Raw genomic sequence first — 24,346 nt, 5'->3', positions numbered from 1 at the left:
TATCACTTTAATATTTGTATATCAGAATAACGTAAATGAGTCTGTGTAAGGATTGGTGCAGGCTAGTTTTGGCGCGAGTATCAGAATTGAGACGGTTCCCGCTCGTTACTTGAGAGTTATACTGTGACTGAGGCTGCAACACAGGAGTCGCTCGCTAGCTTTGAACGCGGATGGTCATGTTACTAGTGCGAGTCAAAATAATGTGTAAAATGAAGGAATATTGAGTTCCTCGTGTTTGGTACCTGTCGTGACTAACGCTGATGTAATTACGGACAGTTTTGTGAAGTTTGGAAGATTTAGAGCTATTTTTGGAATGATATTCGTGTGTGAAAATTGGCCTTTGTAATATCCACGTGGCATTTTTCAGTAACCAACCGCTGAGCATTATTGGCGAGCAATTTCATTTTTGAAATCCACCAGAAGAACCGGATGTATTAACTGATGTTAGTGGTGGAATTAATGACTGTGGAAACGTTGTTTAGCTCGGGTCGGATTTGGATATACCAGGTGATCAAAAAGTCAGTATAAATTTGAAAACTGGAATAATGTTGATAGAGAGGTACAAATTGACACACATGCTTGGAATGACATGGGGTTTTATTAAAACCAAAAAAATACAAAAGTTCAAAAAATTTCCAACAGATGGCGCTTAATCTGATCAGAATAGCAATAATTAGCATAACAAAGTAAGACAAAGCAAAGATGATGTTCTTTACAGGAAATGCTCAATATATCCGCCATCATTGCTCAACAATAGCTGTAGTCGTGGAATAATGTTGTTAGCAGCACTGAAAAGCATGTCCGAAGTTATGGTGAGACATTGGCGTCGGATGTTGTCTTTCAGCATCCCTAGAGGTGTCGGTCTGTCACGATACACTTGCGACTTCAGGTAACCCCAAAGCCAATAATCGCATGGACTGAGGTCTGGGGACCTGGGAGGCCAAGCATGACGAAAGTGGCGGCTGAGCACACGATCACCACCGAACGACGCGCGCAAGAGATCTTTCACGCGTGTAGCAATATGGGGTGGAGCGCAATCCTGCATAAACATCGTACGTTCCAGCAGGTGTTTATTCAGCCAGTCTGGGGATGACGCGATTCTGTAACACATCGGCGTACCTCTCATCTGTCACGGTAGCAGTTTTTGCTGTCCAGCGCCATCTGTCGGACATTTTGTGAACTTTTTTTGTTCTAATAAAACCCGATGTCATTCCAAGCATGTGTGTCAATTTTTACCTCTCTATGTACATTATTCCCTGGTTTACTAAGTTTTCAAGTTTATACCGACTTTTTGATCACCCGGTATTTCTGGCTGCTGCGTGTGAGAAATGAGTATGAATTGTAAACCTGACGAAAGTAACCAATAGTTTAAACGTGGGCTGAATGGTACCGTTTCTTTGGTTATAAGATCAAATAAACATTTTTGTGTGAAAATTTCGGACATTCTCCAGAACCCAATAATGCCCCATAATTTTTTTGACAGTTTTTCTACAGAACTTTATTTTATTACTAGAGCTTGCTGCCTCAGTAACTGTAGATATTAGTGTTTTTTATCAACGCCGCTTTCACGTCATCTTGCAAGTATCTACGTTGCCGGGTGAAGGGACACCGAGCAGACGGCGCTCTGAGGTAGGTGAAATTTAATTTGCAGCTTGTATACGGAATCGCAAAGCCCGCAGCAGAAACTGGATATACGTAATCACAGTCGATTATATCTTATACTGGACGTTGTGGAAATGTGTAAGTAGGCTGTTTAGGTTTTTATATTGGTAACGCCACGTAGCGCTCTGTATGAAAATCACTGGCTGTGCTGTGTGCAGTCTGTGGCTGGTTGGCATTGTTTAAATATTCTCTATTGTAGTGTTGGGCAGTTGGCTGTTAAGAGCGCGTGGCATTGCGCAGTTGGAGGTGAGTCGCCAGCAGTGGTGGATGTGGGGAGAGAGATGGCGGAGTTTTGAGAGCGGACGATCTGGACGTGTGTCCATCAGAGACAGTAAATTGTAAGACTGGGTGTGATGAAGTGATATATATATAATGTCTTTTGAACACTATTAAGGTAATTACATTGTTTGTTCTCTATCAAAATCTTTCATTTGCTAACTGTGCCTATCAGCAGTTAGTCCCTTCAGTAGTTTGAATCTTTTATTTAGCTGGCAGTAGTGGCTCTCGCTGTATTGCAGTAGTTCGAGTAACGAAGATTTTTGTGAGGTAAGTGATTCATGAAAGGTATAGGTTAATGTTAGTCAGGGCCATTCTTTTGTAGGGATTATCGAAAGTCAGATTGCGTTGCGCTAAAAATAGTGTGTGTCAGTTTAGTGTTGATCAGAATAAGTAAAGAGAGTAATGTCTGAGTACGTTCAGTTTCGCTCAGCTGTTTGAAAAGCAAATAATGTAAGAGGTTTATCAGCACAGTAATTGATTAATTTTTCTAAGGGGACGTTACAAATGTTACGAGGGCATTGTATGTTACGTTTCCGCGATTCCCCTCAAACGCTGCAGTGAAATAGAAAGACAGTCGTTTATCAAATGGAGTGCTCATTCATTACTCCATTGTATTCCAACCCCTGCTAGTGCTGGACGCACACGGAGTCGATAGGATGTTCAACTCTAACCACAAAACTTTACACCAAGGTCGTTTTTGCCATCAGAGGACAGACTGAGATCAAATGTTATGGCGTGCTTGAGGCCTACGTCACAGGGTAATTCGTGTGGGGGGTTAGAGCACGAGAAGTGGGTGGATCCTCCGCGCGGGCGTCGATCTCGCCACGCCACGCCGCGGCCTCATTACAGAGTCTGGCAGCCCCGCCTGGACGGGCCAGCCTGTGGCCTCAGTCGAGCCGGCGCCCGGCCGCCATCTCCATACCAAATGAGGCGCCCCACAAGTGGCTGGCAGCGCGCCCGCAGTCTGCTCCGCTTAGGCGGGCGGGCAGCACCGACACCCGGACACCCACTTGCTGCGCGCCGCCGGGCCAATCCCCTGCCAGCGCCTGAGCCCAGGGGATATGCCCTGCATACTGCCCATCCGGCTGCGGCCCCAACTACGCAAGAAAGTAGCTCTGCAGCGGCGAACAGGTACGCTCCTTAGCTATCGTGCCGCAACCAGCGCCGCTACGTACACTGTCTGCCAAAAAAGTGAAGCACCCAGAAGTCGTGGTCGGATGCCAACGGAACTTCGTAGCATATCATTGGCGGTTGTCTGATTGATTAGAGTCTACATCCATGTTACAGGTGAAATTCCCAGTACAGTGCATTAACGCTGTTCGTGCTTAGCCGTTTCGCTGGAGCCAGCCGTTGTGGCCGAGAGACCGCGCGGGATTAGCCGAGCAGTCTCGGGCGCTGCAATCTTGGACTGTGCGGCTGGTACCGGCGGAGGTTCGAGTCCTCCCTCGGGCATGGGGTGTGTGTTTGTCCTTAGGATGATTTAGGTTAACTAGGGTGTAAGCTTAGGGACTGAAGACCTTAGCAGTTAAGTCCCACAAGATTTCACACACATTTGAACAATTCTCTTTCTCCCGGATGAGTTCCGAGGCAGTCCTTGCTAAACGAGGTATAGTGTCTTTTCGTAGCTACACTCCTGGAAATTGAAATAAGAACACCGTGAATTCATTGTCCCAGGAAGGGGAAACTTTATTGAAACATTCCTGGGGTCAGATACATCACATGATCACTCTGACAGAACCACAGGCACATAGACACAGGCCACAGAGCATGCACCATGCCGGCACTAGTACAGTGTATATCCACCTTTCGCAGCAATGCAAGCTGCTATTCTCCCATGGAGACGATCGTAGAGATGCTGGATGTAGTCCTGTGGAACGGCTTGCCATGCCATTTCCACCTGGCGCCTCATTTGGACCAGCGTTCGTGCTGGACGTGCAGACCGCGTGAGACGACGCTTCATCCAGTCCCAAACATGCTCAATGGGGGGCAGATCCGGAGATCTTGCTGGCCAGGGTAGTTGACTTACACCTTCTAGAGCACGTTGGGTGGCACGGGATACATGCGGACGTGCATTGTCCTGTTGGAACAGCAAGTTCCCTTGCCGGTATAGGAATGGTAGAACGATGGGTTCGATGACGGTTTGGATGTACCGTACACTATTCAGTGTCCCCTCGACGATCACCAGAGGTGTACGGCCAGTGTAGGAGATCGCTCCCCACACCATGATGCCGGGTGTTGGCCCTGTGTGCCTCGGTCGTCTGCAGTCCTGATTGTGGCGCTCACCTGCACGGCGCAAAACACGCATACGACCATCATTGGCACCAAGGCCGAAGCGACTCTCATCGCTGAAGACGACACGTCTCCATTCGTCCCTCCATTCACGCCTGTCGCGACACCACTGGAGGCGGGCTGCACGATGTTGGGGCGTGAGCGGAAGACGGCCTAATGGTGTGCGGGACCGTAGCCCAGCTTCATGGAGACGGTTGCGAATGGTCCTCGCCGATACCCCAGGAGTAACAGTGTCCCTAATTTGCTGGGAAGTTCCGGTGCGGTCCCCTACGGCACTGTGTAGGATCCTACGGTCTTGGCGTGCATCCACGCGTCGCTGCGGTCCGGTCCCAGGTCGACGGGCACGTGCACCTTCCGCCGACCACTGGCGACAACATCGATGTACTGTGGAGACCTCACGCCCCACGTGTTGAGCAATTCGGCGGTACGTCCACCCGGCCTCCCGCATGCCCACTATACGCCCTCGCTCAAAGTCCGTCAACTGCACATACGGTTCACGTCCACGCTGTCGCGGCATGCTACCAGTGTTAAAGACTGCGATGGAGCTCCGTATGCCACGGCAAACTGGCTGACACTGACGGCGGCGGTGCACAAATGCTGCGCAGCTAGCGCCATTCGACGGCCAACACAGCGGTTCCTAGTGTGTCCGCTGTGCCGTGCGTGTGATCATTGCTTGTACAGCCCTCTCGCAGTGTCCGGAGCAAGTATGGTGGGTCTGACACACCGGTGTCAATGTGTTCTTTTTTCCATTTCCAGGAGTGTATATTAATTACAGAGATGCTGGTATAAACTTCGCTCCTCAAGTTAATCTATAATAATTTCTGCTGCTAGTATCATAATTCTAAAAGAGATGAATTCAAAAATGTTTCACTTACAAAAAGCGATAACTAGTGTCGGAGTAATTACAATATTCAAAAATTAAGATTTATCTTTTCGTCGGGTAGGGATGCTAATATAAAATGAAAACAGAGGAACTGCACTTTCGTTCAGTCTGTGCCATTCACATGTGTCGTGTTCTGGTTAGTTTAAACAATTTTAATACACTGTAATTTTGTTTTCGCCGCGTGGTATTACCCGAGTGGTCTAGGGCGCTACAGTCATGGACTCTGCGGCTGATCCCGGCGGGGGTTCGAGTCCTCCCTCGGGCATGGGCGTGTGCGTTTGTCCTTAGGATAATTTAGGTTAAGTAGGGTGTAAGCCTAGGGACTGATGACCTCAGCAGTTAAGTCCCATAAGATTTCACACACATTTGAACTTTTTTGTAGCCGAGCGGTTCTAGGCGCTTCAGTCTTGAACCGCGCTGCTGCTACGGCCGCAGGTTCGAATCCTGCCTCGGGCATGGATATGTGTGCTGTCCTTAGGTTAGGTTTAAGTAGATCTAAGTCTAAGGGACTGATGACCTCAGATGTTAAGTCCCATAGTGCCTAGAGCCATTTGAACCCCTTTCTCTGGTATGGGTGTGTATACACAGCCTGCTATGCCGCTTCCCAAGTGTTGTGGACGGACATGTCTATTCGTGCCACTTGGGTTTTTCTATAGTGCTATAAACTAAAACTGAACTCCGTCCGAACAGGCCTCGGAAGGGCCCACCGGCACCGACCGACCGCCGAGTCATCCTCAGTCCAACGGCGTCACTGGGTGCGGATACGGAGAGGCATGTGGTCAGCACACCGCTCTCCCGGCCGTATGTCAGTTTATGAGACCAGAGTCGCTACTTCTCAATTAAGTAGCTCCTCAGCTTGCCTCGTTAGGGCTGAGTGCACCCCGCTTTGCCAACAGCGCTCGGCAGACGGGATGATCACCCATGCAAGTCCGACAGTGCTTAGCTTCGGTGATCTGACGGGGAACCGGTGTTGGCACTGCGGCAAGGCGTTGGCTCCCTACCTCTGCATGCGTCCTGAACCGCCAATCCTCTCACTGCTGCGGATACTTCCATATCTCCGTGAATAAAAAGTTTCGAATATTCAATCATACAACGTACGTGATTCACTGAATGCTTTCATTTGCACCAGATGGTTCTCGATGTGCAAGGATGTGAATGGCCGCGTCGCGCCGCCCTTCGGATATATAAACCAATAACTCTAAAACGAAATGAGATATCCTTCCGCTTTAATTTTAAATAAAATTTCGATATATTATTTACATTTCATTAACTGCAGTGCATGAGCCAAGAACGACCATACGTAAAGTTTATGCAATGATTTTTTATCTTTCAAAAATCCTTACAATTTCGCGCTATGTTTTACTTAATTTGATGCACCAGAGTTGCTATCGCACATAACGAAAAGAAATTCAGTCTTTTATCAGGTGAAGATGTCAGACTGTAAGAGGTGCAAAATTTAAATTTTTTCACCAAATAGTTTTCGAAAATTACATTGAAAAGCATTTAATATCAGCCGGAACGCCGTCTCTCGGCACAGAGACATCATTTGGCGAAGAGTACACTCATAACAAAAGCCGCCTCATCACCGAAAGCCAAGAGCGTGTCTGTAACAGCGAAAGGGTTAGTGTTCTTAAAATGCGTGGTAGGGTGTGTTGTGAGGTCCTGCCCACTCATCTCTTATACGGTGCCTAAAGGATGCTGCCTTCTGGGATAGCTACACAATAATTCAAGCCAATCACATTAATGGTTTTTAATACAATGAAGTAGAATGACAAGATTAACTTGCGACATGCAAATAATCAATGTCCATGTAAGAAATGATGTAAGGCACAATTGTCAGTATAACAGTTAGGATAACGGCCCTTCTAACGCCGGGTCTGTTAGTGTTCGCCTTCTACTGTCCACTACTGTACGACAAAGGCTGGTGGCAGCGGCGCTCACATTCACTCCTTGTAGAGGCCGCTCCTGTCACGGCGACGTCCTAGTCAGCCAACTATTGGCTGACGTCTTCTCACAGCCTTGTCTGCCCTTGAGTTCTTCGTCTTCGTTCCGTCGCTTGTCGTTACTCCAGAGCGTGTGTGAGAGGGATGAGCAGTAGCAGATGCTGAACAATCACTGTAAAGGACAAGGAGATGCCTCGCAATCGCGAGAGAGTGTGTAAGCAGCACCTGGCAGTGTTTTAAAGGTGCCTCATTTGACTAGCTGGTTGAGTCGTGCCAGATCCAGATTTGTGAGGCGTCCATGTGAGGATGTCCTGGTGTTACAATGCATGGGAAAGTGAGGGTAGGTATACTCGTCGTCGAGGTTTCGGTAGATTACGATTCACCGCCACAAGACAGTATCGCCATATTGTGCACGAATCCTATTGCAACCGACTGACATTTGCGCCTGTCTTTCGAGGACATGCAATGGACAACTCTGCTACAGTCTGTGACATCCTGCACTAGCCGCAGGTGCACTACAGTATTACCGTCCCATGGGTTGATTGTTGTAAACACCACAACACTAACAACTGCATCTGAAGTGGTGCCGTAAGTGGGAAGTGTGCACCGACGATGAATCGTAGTCCTGCACTATACTGGATGACCATCGCCGGCAACTATGGTGATCACCTGGAGAGACATCCCATTCTTCCCATGTTTTAGAGACGCAGAGCACTATTAGTCCTGGCGTCGTGGTGTGAGGAACCAGTGCGTATGAATTCAGGCACAAATGCAACTTCAATTTTGTACTGCCTTCAATTAAACGGGTAAATCTAATAACTAATGAGTGGTTCAAATTTGTAAAGCTTCCCGCAAGAAGGACAGATCCTCGGTTTCTAAAACCTCCCAGATGTAGCTGTTGCTGTTTAGACTGCCCTCAAAAAGTACGAGAGCCAATGGTATATTAAACTACAACTTGGCGTTTATCAAAAACTGGTTCAAATGGCTCTCAGCACTGTGGGCCTTAACTTCAGAGATCATCAGTCCCCTAGAACTTAGAACTACTTAAACCTAACTAACCTAAGGACATCACACACATCCATGCCCGAGGCAGGATTCGAACCTGAGACCGTAGCGGTCGCTCGGTTTCAGACTGTAGCGCCTAGAACCGCTCGGCCACGCCGGCCGGCCGGGGTTTATCCGTTATACCATTAAACAATGTAATCTGCCCGATTTCATTCACCACTGTAGCGACGAACATACACTGCCAACGCTGTGGGGTAAGCTGTAGGGAGATTTGACCGAGAACGCAACATTTGGCCACTCAGCACGCCAGTGACAAGTCTTCATTGCCAACTGAGGCGGTTGCGGTTTCTCGTCAATCGAAGTCGATGCAAAGGCATGCGAGGTACCAGTCTAGCCCTCAGGAGGCGGCGTAGAACTACCGACACAGAATGTCCACACCCTTGCAGTGCTCGAAAGGCAAGCCAACACTATGGACGAAGCTGTTATTTCTGTTACGGACGTGCTGACAAGATGGCGGACATCACGCGCTGTGGTCATATTATGTGGTCCAGTACCTGCCCGTTACTGTGTAGGACCCTCTTCTATCCACTGCGGCCGGACAGAGTGGCCGAGCGGTTCTAGGCGCTACAGTCTGGAACCGTGCGACCGCTACGGTCGCAGGTTCGAATCCTGCCTCGGGCATGGATGTGTGTGATGTCCTTAGGTTAGTTAGGTTTAAGTAGTTCTAAGTTCTAGAGGATTTATTACCTCAGAAGTCAAGTCCCATAGTGCTCAGAGCCATTTGAACCATTTATCAATTGCTTCCACAAACTGTCGTAGCAGCGTGCCCCACACGAGCTGAAATATCACAGTGCAACAAAGCCATTTCCCGGGGACCAGTCATTCTTCCCTGTTCGTATTCACTCACGTGCAGAAACTGCACCCTTTGACGTCGACGAGCATACCGGAACTTGCTTGCACATTTCCATTTGGTATGAAGGCTCAGGAGCGACTGAGCTTGGCCTAACACCGACCTGACCAGGCACACAAGAAAAATGCACACTGATGGGCCTAAGCGTATCTGGATGCCATCTCCCTACAATCGTAATCACTTATTGTGGTACCACTGTTCCTCACATTCTGCGATTCTCAAGTGACAACACCTCCACAATCGCTAATGTAGTTTATTAAAACAGTGTTGGGTTTGGACGTCAGTTGGAGTTTTGGTTTACTGACCTCCCATATGAGCCTGAAGTCGCGCTGCTCTACTCTGAGCAGCTCGCAGGTGGAGCGCGTCACCACGGTGGCCTCCCGAGGTGCGTCCCACAGCACAGACTCGCCGAACGTCGCCCCCACACCCATGCTGCACAGCGTCACCGGCGTCTGGAACAGACGAGGCAACCTTACTGACGATCGGCACCTCAGTGAAAAGGGCACGACATACTAAATACATCACGTACAAATTTATAAATTTATTCCTAGGAAAATATAGTGTGAGCCGTGCGCGGCTCGTGTTTGTGTCGTTTATTGCTTGCCATCTCGTCTTTGCGGTACTGCAGTCGCGTTTCTTATTCGATTTTATGGCGTCACTAAGTTGCTGGCTTGTCTGCCCGTGAGTGGCAGCAGCAGCGCTTATCGATAAGAGCATTGTCGTACTATCTTTGGAGCGACCGCTAGTACAGGGTGTCCACAATGAGACTCCAACATTTTAATATCCTATATCTTTCTCATTTCAGATGGTGGACCTGTGAATCCTGAAGGGGCAGACAGAGCAACTCAACAAGTTAGTGGTGTGCAATACGCCAAGTGGCCGTAGTGGAGCTGCAATCAATTGTTTTAGCAATATGGAGGATATGAAGGAGCGTGCACAAGTGGTCCGGTGGTATGCAGAGACAAAATCGGCGACCCAAGTGCAAAGAAACTTTCGTCGAGTTTACAACAAAGCGCCCTCGTCGTTATAGACTATAAAAAAGTGGTGTCATCAGTTTTTGGCTACTGGGAGTGTTGCGAAAGGGCATGGTGGTGGTAAGACTGGGATCAGCGAACATCATGTGGAACAAGTGCGGCGGTCATTCGTACAAAGTCCACAGAAGTCAGTGCGACAGACAACACGAGAACTTTGTATGAAACGTTCAACAGTGCACAATGTGCTTCATCAGCGATTACGTTTGTACGCATATAAAGTGCACGTTGTGCAAGAAATCAAGCCTGATGATCGACCAAAGCGAGAAGAATTTGCATGTGTCATGTTAGATCGCATTGCTGTGGACGAGACATTTTTATCACGCGTGATGTTTACTGAGGAGGCAACCTTTCACGTGTCTGGGGCTGTCAATCGTCACAATGTGCGCATCTGGGGGTCCGAAAATCCACATCCACCTAGAGAACACATGCGCGACGGTCCGAAAGTTAATGTGTGGTGTGGTTTGATGATAAATTGCATTGTTGGACCGTTTTTCTTTCAGGAGCCGACAGTGAATGGAGCCATCTACTTAAACATGTTGGAACAATTTGCCGTGCCACAGATAACAGACCTGCAGCCAAATGTGATGTTTCAACTGGACGTGCACCACCCCTTTGGAGCCTTGATGTCCAAAAATTTTTAAATGACACATTCCCGCAACGATGGATTGGCCGTGGAGGTCCACTTCCTTGGCCGCCACGTTCGCCGACATAACCCCCGTCGATTTTTTCTTGTGGAGTTATGTGTAAGACCGGGTATACGCTGCACCAGTAAAGGACCCGCGAGACTTGAAACAGCGCATAAGAATTGTTATCAACTCTGTCACAGAACAGATACTCAGCAACACATGGCACGAAATTGATTATGGACTTGATATTCTTCGCGCTACCCGTGGCGTCCATGTTCAAGTGTACTGAACCGTCCACCTGTGTATGAAAACTTGATGAGCTGCTGTATGATTTCCCTGTAAATTGTATTGCATCTCAGGTTTTATGAGTTCAAATGTTGGAGTCTCATTGTGGACACACTGTATTTTCGGGTCGTCGTGTGTCGGGAGTTGAGTCGGGACGGAGCAGCGGTGAGGTCCGGACAGCCACGACTCACCCGACCGTTGCCAACCCACGTCTTGAGTGGGGACGACCTTAGTAGGTCGTTTGGTCTGTCGTTTCATCGGACGAGGTGCATGTGCGTTCTCCGTGTGGGTCGACTTGTGATTCGTCCTTGTTGCTCCACAGTCACAGGTTGTAGCACTGTCGGAGTTGTTTGTGGAAGTGTTTTCGTGGCGCCGTATGTAGCTAGTGTGGTATTGACTAAGCAGCTATTTTAATGCTGTCTACGTGCTACATGTAGTCAGTCGGTTGGGACGGAGCAGCGAGGAAGTCTCCACGGTTCAGCGCCAGGCCGGGACTGTTGGCGGCGTGCACACGCTGTCCGATCGTGAGGCGATAGCTGCGAGAGCGACTCATTGCCCACCGAACCTGGACGCTGAAACTGAGTGAACAGTTAACTTGCTATGAAACCTAAACAATTGTGACATCTCTTCCTTCATTTACGAGTTGTTGCTCCCTGGGCTGTTTTTAGACGCCAATTTCTGAAGACATAGTGCTAATCGAATCCTCGGCCGAAATTTTCCATCACTGAGCCATTGGTCGGATGGAAGGGAATTGGTTAAATTGTTGATCAGTCCTTGGCCCGTCCCTAGTTTGGGTTGCCATCCGGTTATTAAAACTTCAACACTTGGCTGCCTGTTTTGCCTCACCTCACGCTTGAGCTACATTCTCAGGCCGACCCTTGGAATGCTTCTGAACACCACTTGTTCTCTTTGTTTTAGATTGTTATTTTCATTTTAGTTTGAAGTATTGTGCGAGACCTTCAGCCGTGTATTATTTCAGTTACTCTTAAATTATACATAAAGGCCTTCAGCAGTGTGTATTCTTTAAAGGAAAGTTTCCTTATAAGAAGCAAGGGGTTTATTTTAAATTGTCATATGGCTTGTTGTTCAGGCCTTCAACCGTTGTTTCATATTTGTTTGTGCCCTTCAGCCGTGCAAGAAGTTAATATTTCTTTAATTAGGCTTTCGGTCGTTCTGCTGTAAGCTTCAGAGAAAATTTCTTGGTTAGAAAATTGTTTGTTAATGTCTTTTAATTATAGTTATCCTTCAGACGTGTGGTGTAGGCCTTCAGCCGATAATTGCTTTCAATTGCATGCATTTTTTAAAAGGAAAAAATTACCTTCTATTTTTAATTGCTTTGATTTCTAATCCAGGCCTTCAGCCATTCTTGTTATTGGTGTGGTTTTGGGCCTTCAGCCCAGAAGGCATCTCAAGTTCTTTAACTAACCCTTCAACCGTATTGCTTGGTTGTGATCTTTTAAAGCAATGTGTAAATGAGTGGTTCTTAGAAAAATAGAGTTGTGTGTTTGATTGTGCAACTCACAGTAACTGTTTACGGCCCCATCCACAATCATAACCTTATCCTTGGTGCTCCCTGAGTACCTACAAATCAGGTTTCAGTGTACACACACACACACACACACACACACACACACACACACACACACACACACGTGTATTCGATGTATGTTACAATGTAACGTCAAATATTTAATTTCACGGATTGTCCTGATGGAGGAACATCCGCAACTGAGCATTATAACAGAGGTTGAAAATACCGCTTCAGTTATAAGGTTCTTTTTATTTTTCAGTAGTTGAAACACGACCGGTTTAGGGCTCTTATATACCCATCATCAAGTATTATACCTTTGTGGTGTGATTCCGAGCCCCGCGGTGGACGAGTGCAGGACGCGGTGTATCACCAACGAGGGCAGAGCACTCCTTGCTAACAGGTCAATAATAGTGTGCAATATCATTGGAGATTTCCCTAGACTCGTCAATAATATTGTAATACTGTTCAGTAATATTATGGTTCGGACCCCGTCATTACACGAAGCTCAACCGCAACTGTCCATAAGCTCCATGCTAATTCTTTTTGGGACCATTAAAGCAAGAAAATATACACCGCTACCATCACTTTTACCAGTTACCGCATTATTAAGGATGGCTGCCAGTTCATCCTCTAGCAGCCAACTGCCATGCGCTGTAACATATTTCATTTTGATCTACAACATATATTTCAACGACAACATACAAGTGAACATTTATAATGACACACGATGGGCATCTTTTTCTATAACAATTTACACCCATGTGCTGAACCAAGTTGAGGTTATAATACTACCGTGACGCCAAATACCATCAAATGTCTTGACCCGTCACAACGTATCAAATCTGAACAACTCATTTAAATAAAAAAGACATTTTTTAGTCTTGTTCTGCCCCCTACCTCCTGGATAAATTATATCTGTGGATGCACATAACCCATGATCAATAAACAAAAGTTGCGTTTGCACGAAGTCAGTGCTTATCTATTACACCAAGAAAACATTCTACTGGCTATGCTTTTAGAAGGCTTGAAATTTACAAGTGCAGTTTCAGCTTTAAGTATTTGCGACATAATTATGGAAACGCGTCATGTGTTAAAACACGCACTAAAGGACTGTATTTTGGTTGGTAATGTATGCTGACACATTAACGTACACTGAAGATCCAAAGGAACTAGTACACTTGCCTAAATCCTGTAAGACCAGTGCAAGCGCGCAGAAGTGCCGCAACACGATCTGGCATGGGCCCGACTAATTTCTGAAGTAGTGCTGGAGGGATGAAGCCTGCAGGGATGTCCATAAATCCGTAAGAGCACTGCAAGGCGTCCCAGATATGCTCAATTATGTTCATGTCTTAGGAATTTCGTGGGCAGCGGAAGTGTTTAAACTCAGAAGCGTGTTCCTGGAGCCACTCTATAGCAATTATGTACGTGTGGGATGTCAAATTGTCATGGAATTTCCCAAGTGAGTTGAAATGCACAACGGATATCAATGGACGCAACTGATCAGATAGGATGCTTACGTATGTGTCACCTGTCAGAGTCGTATCTAGACGTATCAGGGGTTCCATATCGTTCCACGCGCCCCCACCATTACAGAGCCTCTACCAGCTTGAACAGCCCCCTGCTGACATGCAGGGTCCATGGATTCATGAGGTTGTCTCCATATCCGTACACATCCATCCCCTCGATGCAATTTGAAACGAGACTCTTACGACTAGGCAATATGTTACCCGTTATCAACAGCTGCCCTCCAAAACTAAATTGGTGATCCCTTGAAGCCTCAGAACATGTACTCGCAACCGATCCCTTCTTCTTGTCAAGTTGTGCCTCAAATTCCTCATCTACCCAGTTCTATTCAGTTCCTCTTATTACTTAAGGGATCTACCCATCTAATGTTCAGCATTCTTCTGTAGCAGTACATTTCTAAAACCTCTATTCTCTTCTTGTCTAAACTATTTATCGTTCATGTTTCACATCCATACATGGCTATATTTCATACAAATACTTTCAGAAACATCTTCCTGGCACTGAAATCTATACTCGATATTAACAAATTTCTCTTCTTCCGAAACCCTTTCCTGCCGTTGACAGTCTGCATTTTATATCCTTCCTACCCCGAGTATCATTACTTATTTTGCTGTTCAAATACAACCTACTACTTTAAGTGCCTCATTTTCTAATCAATTCTCTCAGCATCACCTAGTTTAATTATACTACACTCCATTATCCCCGTTTTGCTTTTGTTGATGTTCATTTTATATCCTCGTTTCCAGACACTGTCCATTCCGTTCAACTGCTCTTCCAGGTCCTTTGCTGTCTCTGAAAGAATTACAATGGCCGACGGATGAGGCCGAATGGTTTTAGGCGCTTCAGTCTGGAACCGCGCGACCGCTACGCTCGCAGGTTCGAATTCTACCTCGGGCATGGCTGTGTGTGATGTCCTTAGATTAGTTACGTTTACGTAGTTCTAAGTTCTAGGGGACCGATGATCTCAGATATTAGGTCCCATAGTGCTCAGAGCCATTTTTTAGAATTACAATGTCATCGGCAAACCTCAAAGTTTTTATTTCTTATCCATGGATTTTAATTCCTACTCCAAATTTTTCTTTTGTTTTCTTTACCGCTTGCTCAACATACAGATTGAGTAACGTCGGAGATAGGCTATGACTCTGTCACACTCCCTTCCCAACCACTGCTCCGCTTTCATGCCACTCGTCTCTTATAACTGCAATCTGGTTACTCCGCAAATTGTAAATAGCCTTTCGCTCCCTGTAGTTGACCCCTGCCACCTTCAGAATTTGAAGGAGAGTATTCCAGTCAACAGTGTCAAAGGCTCTCTCTAAGTCTACAAATGCTAGAAACGTAGGTTTGCCTTTCCTTAACTTATCTTCTAAAATAAGTCGTAGGGTCAGTATTGCCTTACGTGTTCCAACATTTCTACGGAATCCAAACTGATCTTTCCCGAGGTCGGCTTCTACCAATTTTTGCCATTCGTCTGTAAAGAATTCGCGTTAGTATTTCCATTCTTATTCTTTTCCTATTTCTCCATTCTTTTTCCATTTTACAGCTATAGTTCTGTTATTTTATAGCCACACCTCGTATGCAGATCCAGCACACCTGTTTAGTAGCCCATGCTAGTTCGTTGACGTATCGTCGTCCCAGGGCCTGTGAATTCAATATAAAGACATCTAGCGTCACTGGGAAGCGTCAGCGAACATTTTCTCTCTAACAAAAGTTGTTTCTCGCTAGACTTTTGGCGCAAATACTTTGAAATACCCCGTATATATGTACAAATGTGTATGTGTGTGTGTGTGTGTGTGTGTGTGTGTGTGTGTGTGTGTGTGTGTGTGTGTGTGTGTGTGGATTTGTTGTGGAGAAAATTGCAGACGGTAAAAAATTGAAAATAGTAAAACACAAAATACCACGTTTATTTCACTTGTGAGCGGTTAGAGTCACTTTATCCCTGACTGGGGCGCGCGATGTAAGGTTCCGCTTAACGCCGGCCGCAGCCCGCCATAAGACCCCTATCTCTGCAAAGCACTGGCTGGCTCCCACACCACGGAGGTCTCTGAAGCGCCCTCAATCCAGCCATCGATCACGGTTAAGGCGATTGGTGTGCTTGCAGTGGAGCACAGACTGCCGAGTGCCGCCAGCGCACTACGATCTGCTCGTTAGCAGCGCTTCCTGGCGCCTAACGAGAAAACCCGTGGCTCTGCCGAGATAACGCCCATAAATAATACGAAGCAGAGCTCAGAAGACGCGAGCATGGCCGATGTTTTACGGCGCGGCGCTCCGGGCCATTCGTGGAGAGACACTCGCGCTAATTTATTACGAGACCGCAGTCGTCGCTGCAACAGCAAAATCTAGTCCTCTAGAGCGAACGCATTATTTCTTGTACGCACAGTACAGTGCGACGTTCTCCCAGTCCCCATTAACATTACCCAGCGATGCTACCATGTTTTGTGGCTTGCGGCAATAAGAAAGGGAATGCACGACATTAGCGTTAAAGCAACACAAGTATCTACCACGTTCTGGGATTCTCAGCTGTAAACCATGAGTTTTGTTAGCCTAGAAATACGAGAGATGATCTCAGGAATCACCTGAGCCTGATTCACTGCTGTACCTTTGTTATATCATAAAACTAACACAAAAAAGAAATGGTTGCTGGAGAAAGGCCCGACGCACTATTATAAATATGAGTACCGGATGATATTTCAGTGTTCCGTGCACTTAATTTCATTCAGCGATTATTTTGAGTGTTTTTTTTTAATTTTTTCCTCCGCAGCAACTGTAGAAATAACTGACTTTTACCTACCACTCTTCTACTTCTTTCCGCAATGTAAAGCTTAGGAAAGGCTCCAAGACGATAGTGGTAGCTAAGGAGCTCATTGAGCAACTTATCGCCGATGATTATTATAACGTCTGTGATCGCCCTCAAGCCACGTGACCTGTACTTGATTCCAAACAGTACTAAGTAAATTTCTTTCTCGGTAAATATTAATTGACATTCAATTGGTTCGGTGTACCGACAAGTAGATCAGGACATCAGGACAATTGAGTGACGAACAGGCATCTTCATATGATAACTCAGCACTGGAACGTCCCAGGCCAACGAGTTACCATCCAGGTGTTGATACCAGAATTAAAAAAAAAACCAACAACAACAACCCAGGAGAAACTACACTGAGCAAAGAGTAAGGATCACTTTTTTGAAACCCCGTAGTTGTTTCCCATTGCGAGGCAGAAGCTTGAAATTTGGTTCAAAAGGGGTCTAAGCGTGGAGACCTGCAATGCCATCCTAGTGCGCTACCACGCTTGAAACAACGAGGTATCGACACATGCGAAAAGAAGGCCACATCTCACAAGCTCATTTGACGCATATGGAGGCTTTCACACCTGATCTACCCTTTGGAGTGAAGTGCGACCACTATGTTTCCTGTGGCATACGTAGTGGAACCACTTGGGACTGTTCAAAACCATTCGACAAAATTAGAACATTATCAAGAGCAGCAAAAGATGCTTCAACTTTTTCAGTGCTTTTGTTTTACCCCCTCTTACACTGTGATCACACAGGGGTTCAACCTTGACACATGCGTGAATAAAAGGTAAAGAGTCCACGAGAGACCCCACATTTAGGCAAAACCCTCGGTGACACCTGCCCACATTTACTGAAAATTTTAGAAATGTGCCTTTACAGAGAGAACCTGCAAAGTAGCCCTATGAGCCTGCATGTAGGCAACCACTTGACACACATCTGACGGCAGTTGGCTGCCTGCAGCTACCTAGGACTACATCGTAGGTTTTCTGTGTAAAGGCACATTTTTGAAGTTCTCAGCAAACGTGGGTGGTCGATAACGAGGTATTGCCGAAACAGGGGGCTATAGAAGGACCTTTGACGTTGTATTTACGCGTGTCCCAATGTCAAACCCTTCTGTGAGCACAATACTGGAGGGTATGAAACACAAGCACTGAAAAAGCGTAAGCACCCTTTGAAGATTCGGATGACGTTGAAATTTTGTCTGCACCAGAGAAAACATTGTAGTCGCACTGCTTTCCAAAGGGGTGAGATCGTGTTCAATGGGGTTGCTAGCCCACAAGTTCTTAATGAAGGTTTGAAGCGTCAGGGAAACGTCAGTAGTGTCGAAGAGAGTTCAGAAAGCCTCCCTGTCGCACACCGCAATGCGAACTGTGGTTTTCGACTGCAAAATGTATGGAAAACAAAGCTCCAGAGAAGTGGTTGGTTTCATTGACGTCCTTTACGCCACTGCCTGACTCCTTTTCGTCTCTACTCGGAGTGGCGGTGTGTCTGAAATGTTTCCTCGGCCACTCACAAGAAACCCCCTGATTTCAATGCTGGGTGGGATCAAAAAAAGGGGTGAAATGTGGGAGAGAGGGGCTGTGACGACCTCCTCATCATGTGACATGTCCAAGGTAGCATTGGGCGGAATTGTGGTGAAATTTGGTGCCAATGTGAGATAATTAACTAACTTTATACGTAAAACGAACTTCCGAGCTCTGGCATTTTTCGTACGTGTCAACATTTGTTGTTTAAACTGTCGTCGACGCCGAAGGAGACGTCGAGGCCTCCACGCTTTTGCACTATTACCGAGGAAGGCTGTAGACGCTTTAGAGCCAAATTTAGAACTTACGCGTCTCACCAAGAGCCAGTTACTGGGTTTCTAAGAAGCGGTCCTTTAATTCTGTTGCGCAGTGTATCTAACATTAGTGTACAAATAGGATGCAGCTGCAAAGCTTTTAATAAGACTGGAATGAGTAATTTCTCATGATATTGTGTATTCCCTCTACGAACAGAAATAATATTCGACACAAACAAGCCTCATCGAAAAGTAAATCTCGCAAACAGTTCTCTAGGTAGCAATATGGCACGACTAATTTAGAAAGGCGAAATGGAAATCTCCCCGCGGTTCCGCGAAACTGAAATCTCACATTACTTAATAATATACTTTTATAATTCAAGAAAATGAAAGAAAATACTGTTAAAGAAATTTTAGTGAGTTGCAGCGAAGCCTTTCAAATTGATACTTCTGCTACTGAGGCACGTACTCAGGGAGGTTTTCCTTCTTAGTACAGTCACATCAGGCATGGTAGGAAAGACGGGCAAAATCTCACCTATATTTGGCACGGCAAAGTAAACTGAGAACCGTGATTGGTTACCAACTTTAAGAAACATTCACATTATTCTAATTCCAGTTCCTCTCCCCAACCTAAACTCCATTACTTGGCATTGCGGACAGTCAGAACGCAGATTCCAGATACTTAATTGACTTATCCATGCTCTACAAACGTTACAGATGAAAAAGTTTGGTAAACGAATAATTTTAAAAATAATTCTATATTTCAGCCCCAGATGAAATGTCTAAGAAGAAAGAAAAGATGGATTGGTGACTACTAGATAACTAAATTGCAAAATTAAACTAACGCCTTTACAGAACTAGATGCACTTAATAAGTTACATTTGAACTCGTCAAAGAAATGCTGATCAGGCTAAAAAAGGCACCCATAGTGTTAACGTGTCTCTGCTCTGGTGGTGGCAACTGTAGGGTAGAGCAAACTACGTAACAGTGTGCAGGTTGATTCTTATCTCGCAAATATGGGTTTAAGATATTATCAAAGTACAAGTTACAGTAAGCTATACCCTTCTCAAATGGAAAAATAACAAATACTTACCTAACTACTGGTGTGGGTAAGCTAGAGCTAACAAGAAGCGCATTAAATGAGGCTCATATGCAGAAATGACCCTCTAGAGTCACACTAGTGGCGTTACATTCTAAGACGAGTATCGATATATTCACTGAGGGATTCGATCGGTTGTCGAGCACCCAGTCCCAGGTTGCTTGGTGTTGTTCTCTTCAGTTGGCATTTTCACGCTCTATTTCAGTAAGCAACGCTTACGATAGAAACGACAGTCTTCCGTGTGTTTCTGCGATAACTGTACATACCGGGTGATCAAAAAGTCACTATAAATTTGAAAACTTAATAAACCACGGAATAATGCAGATAGAGAGGTAAAAATTAACACACATGCTTGGAATGACATGGGGTTTTATTAGAACGAAAAAAACCCATATTGCTAGACGCGTGAAAGATCTCTTGCACGCGTCCCTTGGTGATGATCGTGTGCTCAGCCGCCACTTCCGTCATGCTTGGCCTCCCAGGTCCCCAGACCTCAGTCCGTGCGAGTATTGGCTTTGGGGTTACCTGAAGTCGCAACTGTATCGTGATCGACCGACATCTCTAGGGACGCCGAAAGACAACATCCGACGCCATAGCCTCACCATAACTCCGGACATGCTTTATAGTGCTGTTCAATTCATTATTCCTGGCTACAGCTACTGTTGAGGAATGATGGTGGACATATTGAGCATTTCCTGTAAAGAACATCCTGTTTGCTTTTTTATTACTTTGTTATGCTAGTTATTGCTATTCTGATCAGATGAAGTGCCATCTGCCGGACATTTTTTGAACTTCTGTTTTTTTTTTTTTGTTCTAATAAAACCCCATGTCGTTCTAAGCAAGTCTGTCAATTTGTACGTCTCTATCTATATTATTCCGTGATTTATTCAGTTTTAAAATTTATACTGACTTTATCACGCGGGATATCATAAGAGTCGACTTACTTTCTCCCAGTTAGCAAAATTTGTGAACATAGAGTAATTACTGCCATGTTTGAAAATACGCAGTAAAGCAGAACTGATAGACTGCTAAGGTATTTAAATCACGATAGCACAAAATCTAGTCTGATAACGACCAAAACGTGTAATATAAGTGACTGTCCACATATGACAATTGACCTTACAAGGTCTTCAGTGTTTCAAGGCAATCCGTTAGAGTGTAGTGTTTCATAGATAATTATTTCTCGCATTGAAATCACTGATTATTAAAGCCAATGAAAAAACCGCAAATTGCTGTTTTCAGTTTAATGTAACAAAGTTTCACAGAATAGTCAAACAGATACTAAATCCACATGGGTACTAAAAGGAATTCGATAAATTTTGGGTATACTATAAATCGCACAAATCTAAGGGCTGTCAATTCGACTAAACACCTAGGAATTATAATTTCGAGCAACTTAAATTGGGAAGACCACATACATAGTATTGTGGGGAAGGCGAAACAAAGACTGCGCGTTGTTGGCAGAACACTTAGAAAATGCGACAAATCCACTAAAGAGAGAGCCTACATTACACTTGTTCGTCCTCTGCTCGGATATTGCTGCGCGGTATGGGATCCCTACCAGGTAGGATAGACGGAGTACATCCAAAAAGTGCAAAAGAAGGGCACCTCGTTTCGTGTTATCGCGCAACAGTGGTGGCAGTCACTGAAACAAAGGCGGTTTTCTTTGCGGCGAGATCTATTTACGAAATTTCAATCACCAACTTTCTCTTCCGAATACGTAAATATTTTGCTGACACCCACCTACTTAGGGAGAAATGATCATCATAATAAAATAAGAGAAATCAGAGCTCGAACGGAAAGATTTAGGGGTTCCTTTTTCCCGCGCCATTCGAGAGTGGAATGGTAGAGTAGTAGTATGAAAATGGTTCGATGAACCCTCTGCCAGGCACTTAAGTGTAAATTGCAGAGTAACCATGTACATGTAGTTGTCAAAGATGTGCAGTATTAGTTTCAATATACGATTTTCATATATTAGAGCAGCACAATAGCAACCCTCAATAAATTTTCGTGTGAACGAACAGTGGCTACCAAGTTATCACTCACAGATGCTAGGTCACATTCGACATTACATTTAGAGCACTGCATTTAAATGAACGTTACACATTACTTTCAGAGAGATGTACTGTCGTATTGTATTTTAGAACGTTGCACCATTGATTATTGCACAGAATTTATGTCTAAAGATTACAGTGCCATTATAATTAGAACGTTACATATGAACGTTACACATTTAGAAGCGTAAACACATACGATGCTCTTTCTCGTTACTTTATCCTCAATTCATCGTGTGGGCTAATTAAACTGTTCATTGGGTTCTGCAGTTATTCTTCAATTTCACTGAGGACAGCAACGTCATCAGCAAATCTTTTCATTGATATCCTCCCACGCTGAATTTTTATCCCACTCCTCAAGCTGTCTCTTGTTTCCGTCATTGCCTGTGATGGATATACCATATAGTAGTGCCGAAAGACTAGCCTCATGTTACAGCCTTTCTAATCCGAGCACTTTGTTTTGATCTTCCACTAATATTGTTCCCACTAGGTTCCTGCATATATTGTGTTTCAAATGGCTCTGAGCACAATGAGACTTAGCTTCTGAGGTCATCAGTCCTCTAGAACTTAGAACTACTTAAACCTAACCAACCTAAGGACATCACACACATCCATGCCCGAGGCAGGATTCGAACCTGCGACCGTAGCGGTCTCGCGGTTCTAGACTGTAGCGCCTACAACCGCTCGGCCACATCGGCCGGCGCACGTATAATGTGTATTACATGCCTTTCCTTTTAGCTTACGCCTGTTCATCGCAGGGTTTCGAACACGTTGCATCATTTTACATTGTCGAACGTTTTTTTAGGGGTCCGACAAACACTTTGAACCTGTCTTCATGTTTCTTCAGTCTCCCTTCCACTGTCAGGTGCAACCCAGAACTGGATTTATGGTATCGTCACCTTTCATAAAACCTGACCATCATATAACTGAGCCTCAGCTCGTTTCATTCTTTGTACATTTCTCTTGTCAGCAACCTGGATGCGTGGCACGTCAAGTTTATTATGCAATAGTTCTCGCTCTTATTTCCCCTTGATGTCGTAGGGACTATGTGGGTGACATTTTCTTAAAAGGGTGGTTCTACAAACCAACTTGAATAGTCGCTTTGTTGCCACTTCACCATACATTTTATAAGTTTCGAAGAAATGTTGTCTATGCCTTCCAAATATCTGTTAAACTCTTACTACTACCGGATCCCAATTTCTTCCTCATCGACTATCGTTTCTTCTTCCTCAACTTCGTCAAACAGTTCTTCCCTCTCATAGAGGCCTGCAACGCACTCTTTACGCCTATCCGATCTTTTCTCTCTATTTGAAAGTGAAATTTCCATTGCACTCTTAATACTGAAATTCCCCGAAAGTTGTTCTGACTTTACTATAAGCTGAATCAGACCTTTCGAAGACCATTTCATTTTCGGTTTCTTCGCATTTCAGCCATTTCGTCTTGGCTCAACTGCTGTTCACGCATATTCCACATTTAAGAGATTTATATTGCTGTATTCATTTTTCTCCCTGAACATTTTTTCACTTCTTTCTTTCGTCGACCAGCTCAAATATTCCTGTGTCATTCAAGGTTCATTCCCAGTTATCGTCCTTATACTCATATTTCACTAGCAAACTTCTGTGACTACCATTTTTAGATGTTCTCATTCCTCTTCAAGTGAACTGTCTGCTGTGAAATTCTTCGTCGCAGTACCCAAATCCCTAGCGAACCTCATCATTCCTCAGTACTTAGATAGCCCATATATTTCCACCCAGAATTTTCCGGATTATTTTCTTAAATTTCAGTTTACTCTTCATAATCAGTAAATTATGGTCTAAGCCTATATCTGGGATCGCCTTACAATCCAGTATCTCATTTAGGACAGTCTCTGTCTGTCAATGATGAAATCTTGATGGAATCTTACCACATGTGCAGGCATTTTACGAGTATATCTCCTCCTCTTGTGATTTTTATGTAGTATACTATTATTACTAGATAAAATTTATTGCAGAACTCAGTTAGTCCTCCTCCTCTCTCATTCCTCCTACAGAGCCCATATTCATCCGTAATTCTGTCTTCCGTTCATTCCCCTATAACAAAGTTACAGCAGTCCAGGATTATTAGATTTTCATCTCCCTTTACACACTGATTTACTCGTTCAATATCCTAATCTACTTTCTCTCTCTCTTAACCTTATGCCTGCCAGGTCGGTATGTATTAGTGAATTATTGTTGTAAGTGCCAGTTTTTAGTCGATTCTTATGAGAATAATCCAATCACCGAACAGTTCACAGTAACTCACTCTCTGACCTACCTTCCAATTCAAGGCAAGTTGTACACTACGGAAACCATTTCTGACCAGAAATCCTTATCCTCTTCCTATCTCTCTTCACTGAGCCCCCAACTATACCCAGGCTGAGTCTTTGTTTTTTCCTTTTCAGGTTATCTAGGTTCGTAAGCGCATTCGATCACCGAACAGTTCACAGTAACTCACTCTCTGACCTACCTTGCAATTAAAGGCAAGTTGTACACTACGGAAACCATTTCTGACCAGAAATTCTTATCCTCTTCCTATCTCTCTTCACTGAGACCCCAACTATATCCAGGCTAAGTCTTTGTTTTTCCCTTTTCAGGTTATCTAGGTTCGTAGGCGCAGTCAAATTTCTGATATTTCAC

The 24,346-nt window shown here is 45.0% G+C and overlaps 1 protein-coding gene across 2 annotated transcripts in view; it reads right to left on the bottom strand.

Annotated features, from left to right (window-relative positions):
* Nucleotides 1-24,346, bottom strand: part of LOC126354710 (rap guanine nucleotide exchange factor 4) — a 1,235,035-nt gene that overhangs the window by 404,714 nt on the left and 805,975 nt on the right. For both annotated transcript variants that reach the window (XM_050004554.1, XM_050004556.1), the window contains exon 3: nucleotides 9,277-9,423. In XM_050004554.1, the coding sequence (XP_049860511.1) occupies nucleotides 9,277-9,423 (147 nt within the window). The remainder of the gene's footprint in view (nucleotides 1-9,276; nucleotides 9,424-24,346) is intronic.

This window comes from Schistocerca gregaria, chromosome 3, assembly GCF_023897955.1.
Source record: "Schistocerca gregaria isolate iqSchGreg1 chromosome 3, iqSchGreg1.2, whole genome shotgun sequence".
NCBI lineage: Eukaryota > Metazoa > Arthropoda > Insecta > Orthoptera > Acrididae > Schistocerca > Schistocerca gregaria.
Note: the sequence above shows the minus strand (reverse complement) of the source record. Positions and strands in the feature narration are given on the sequence as shown.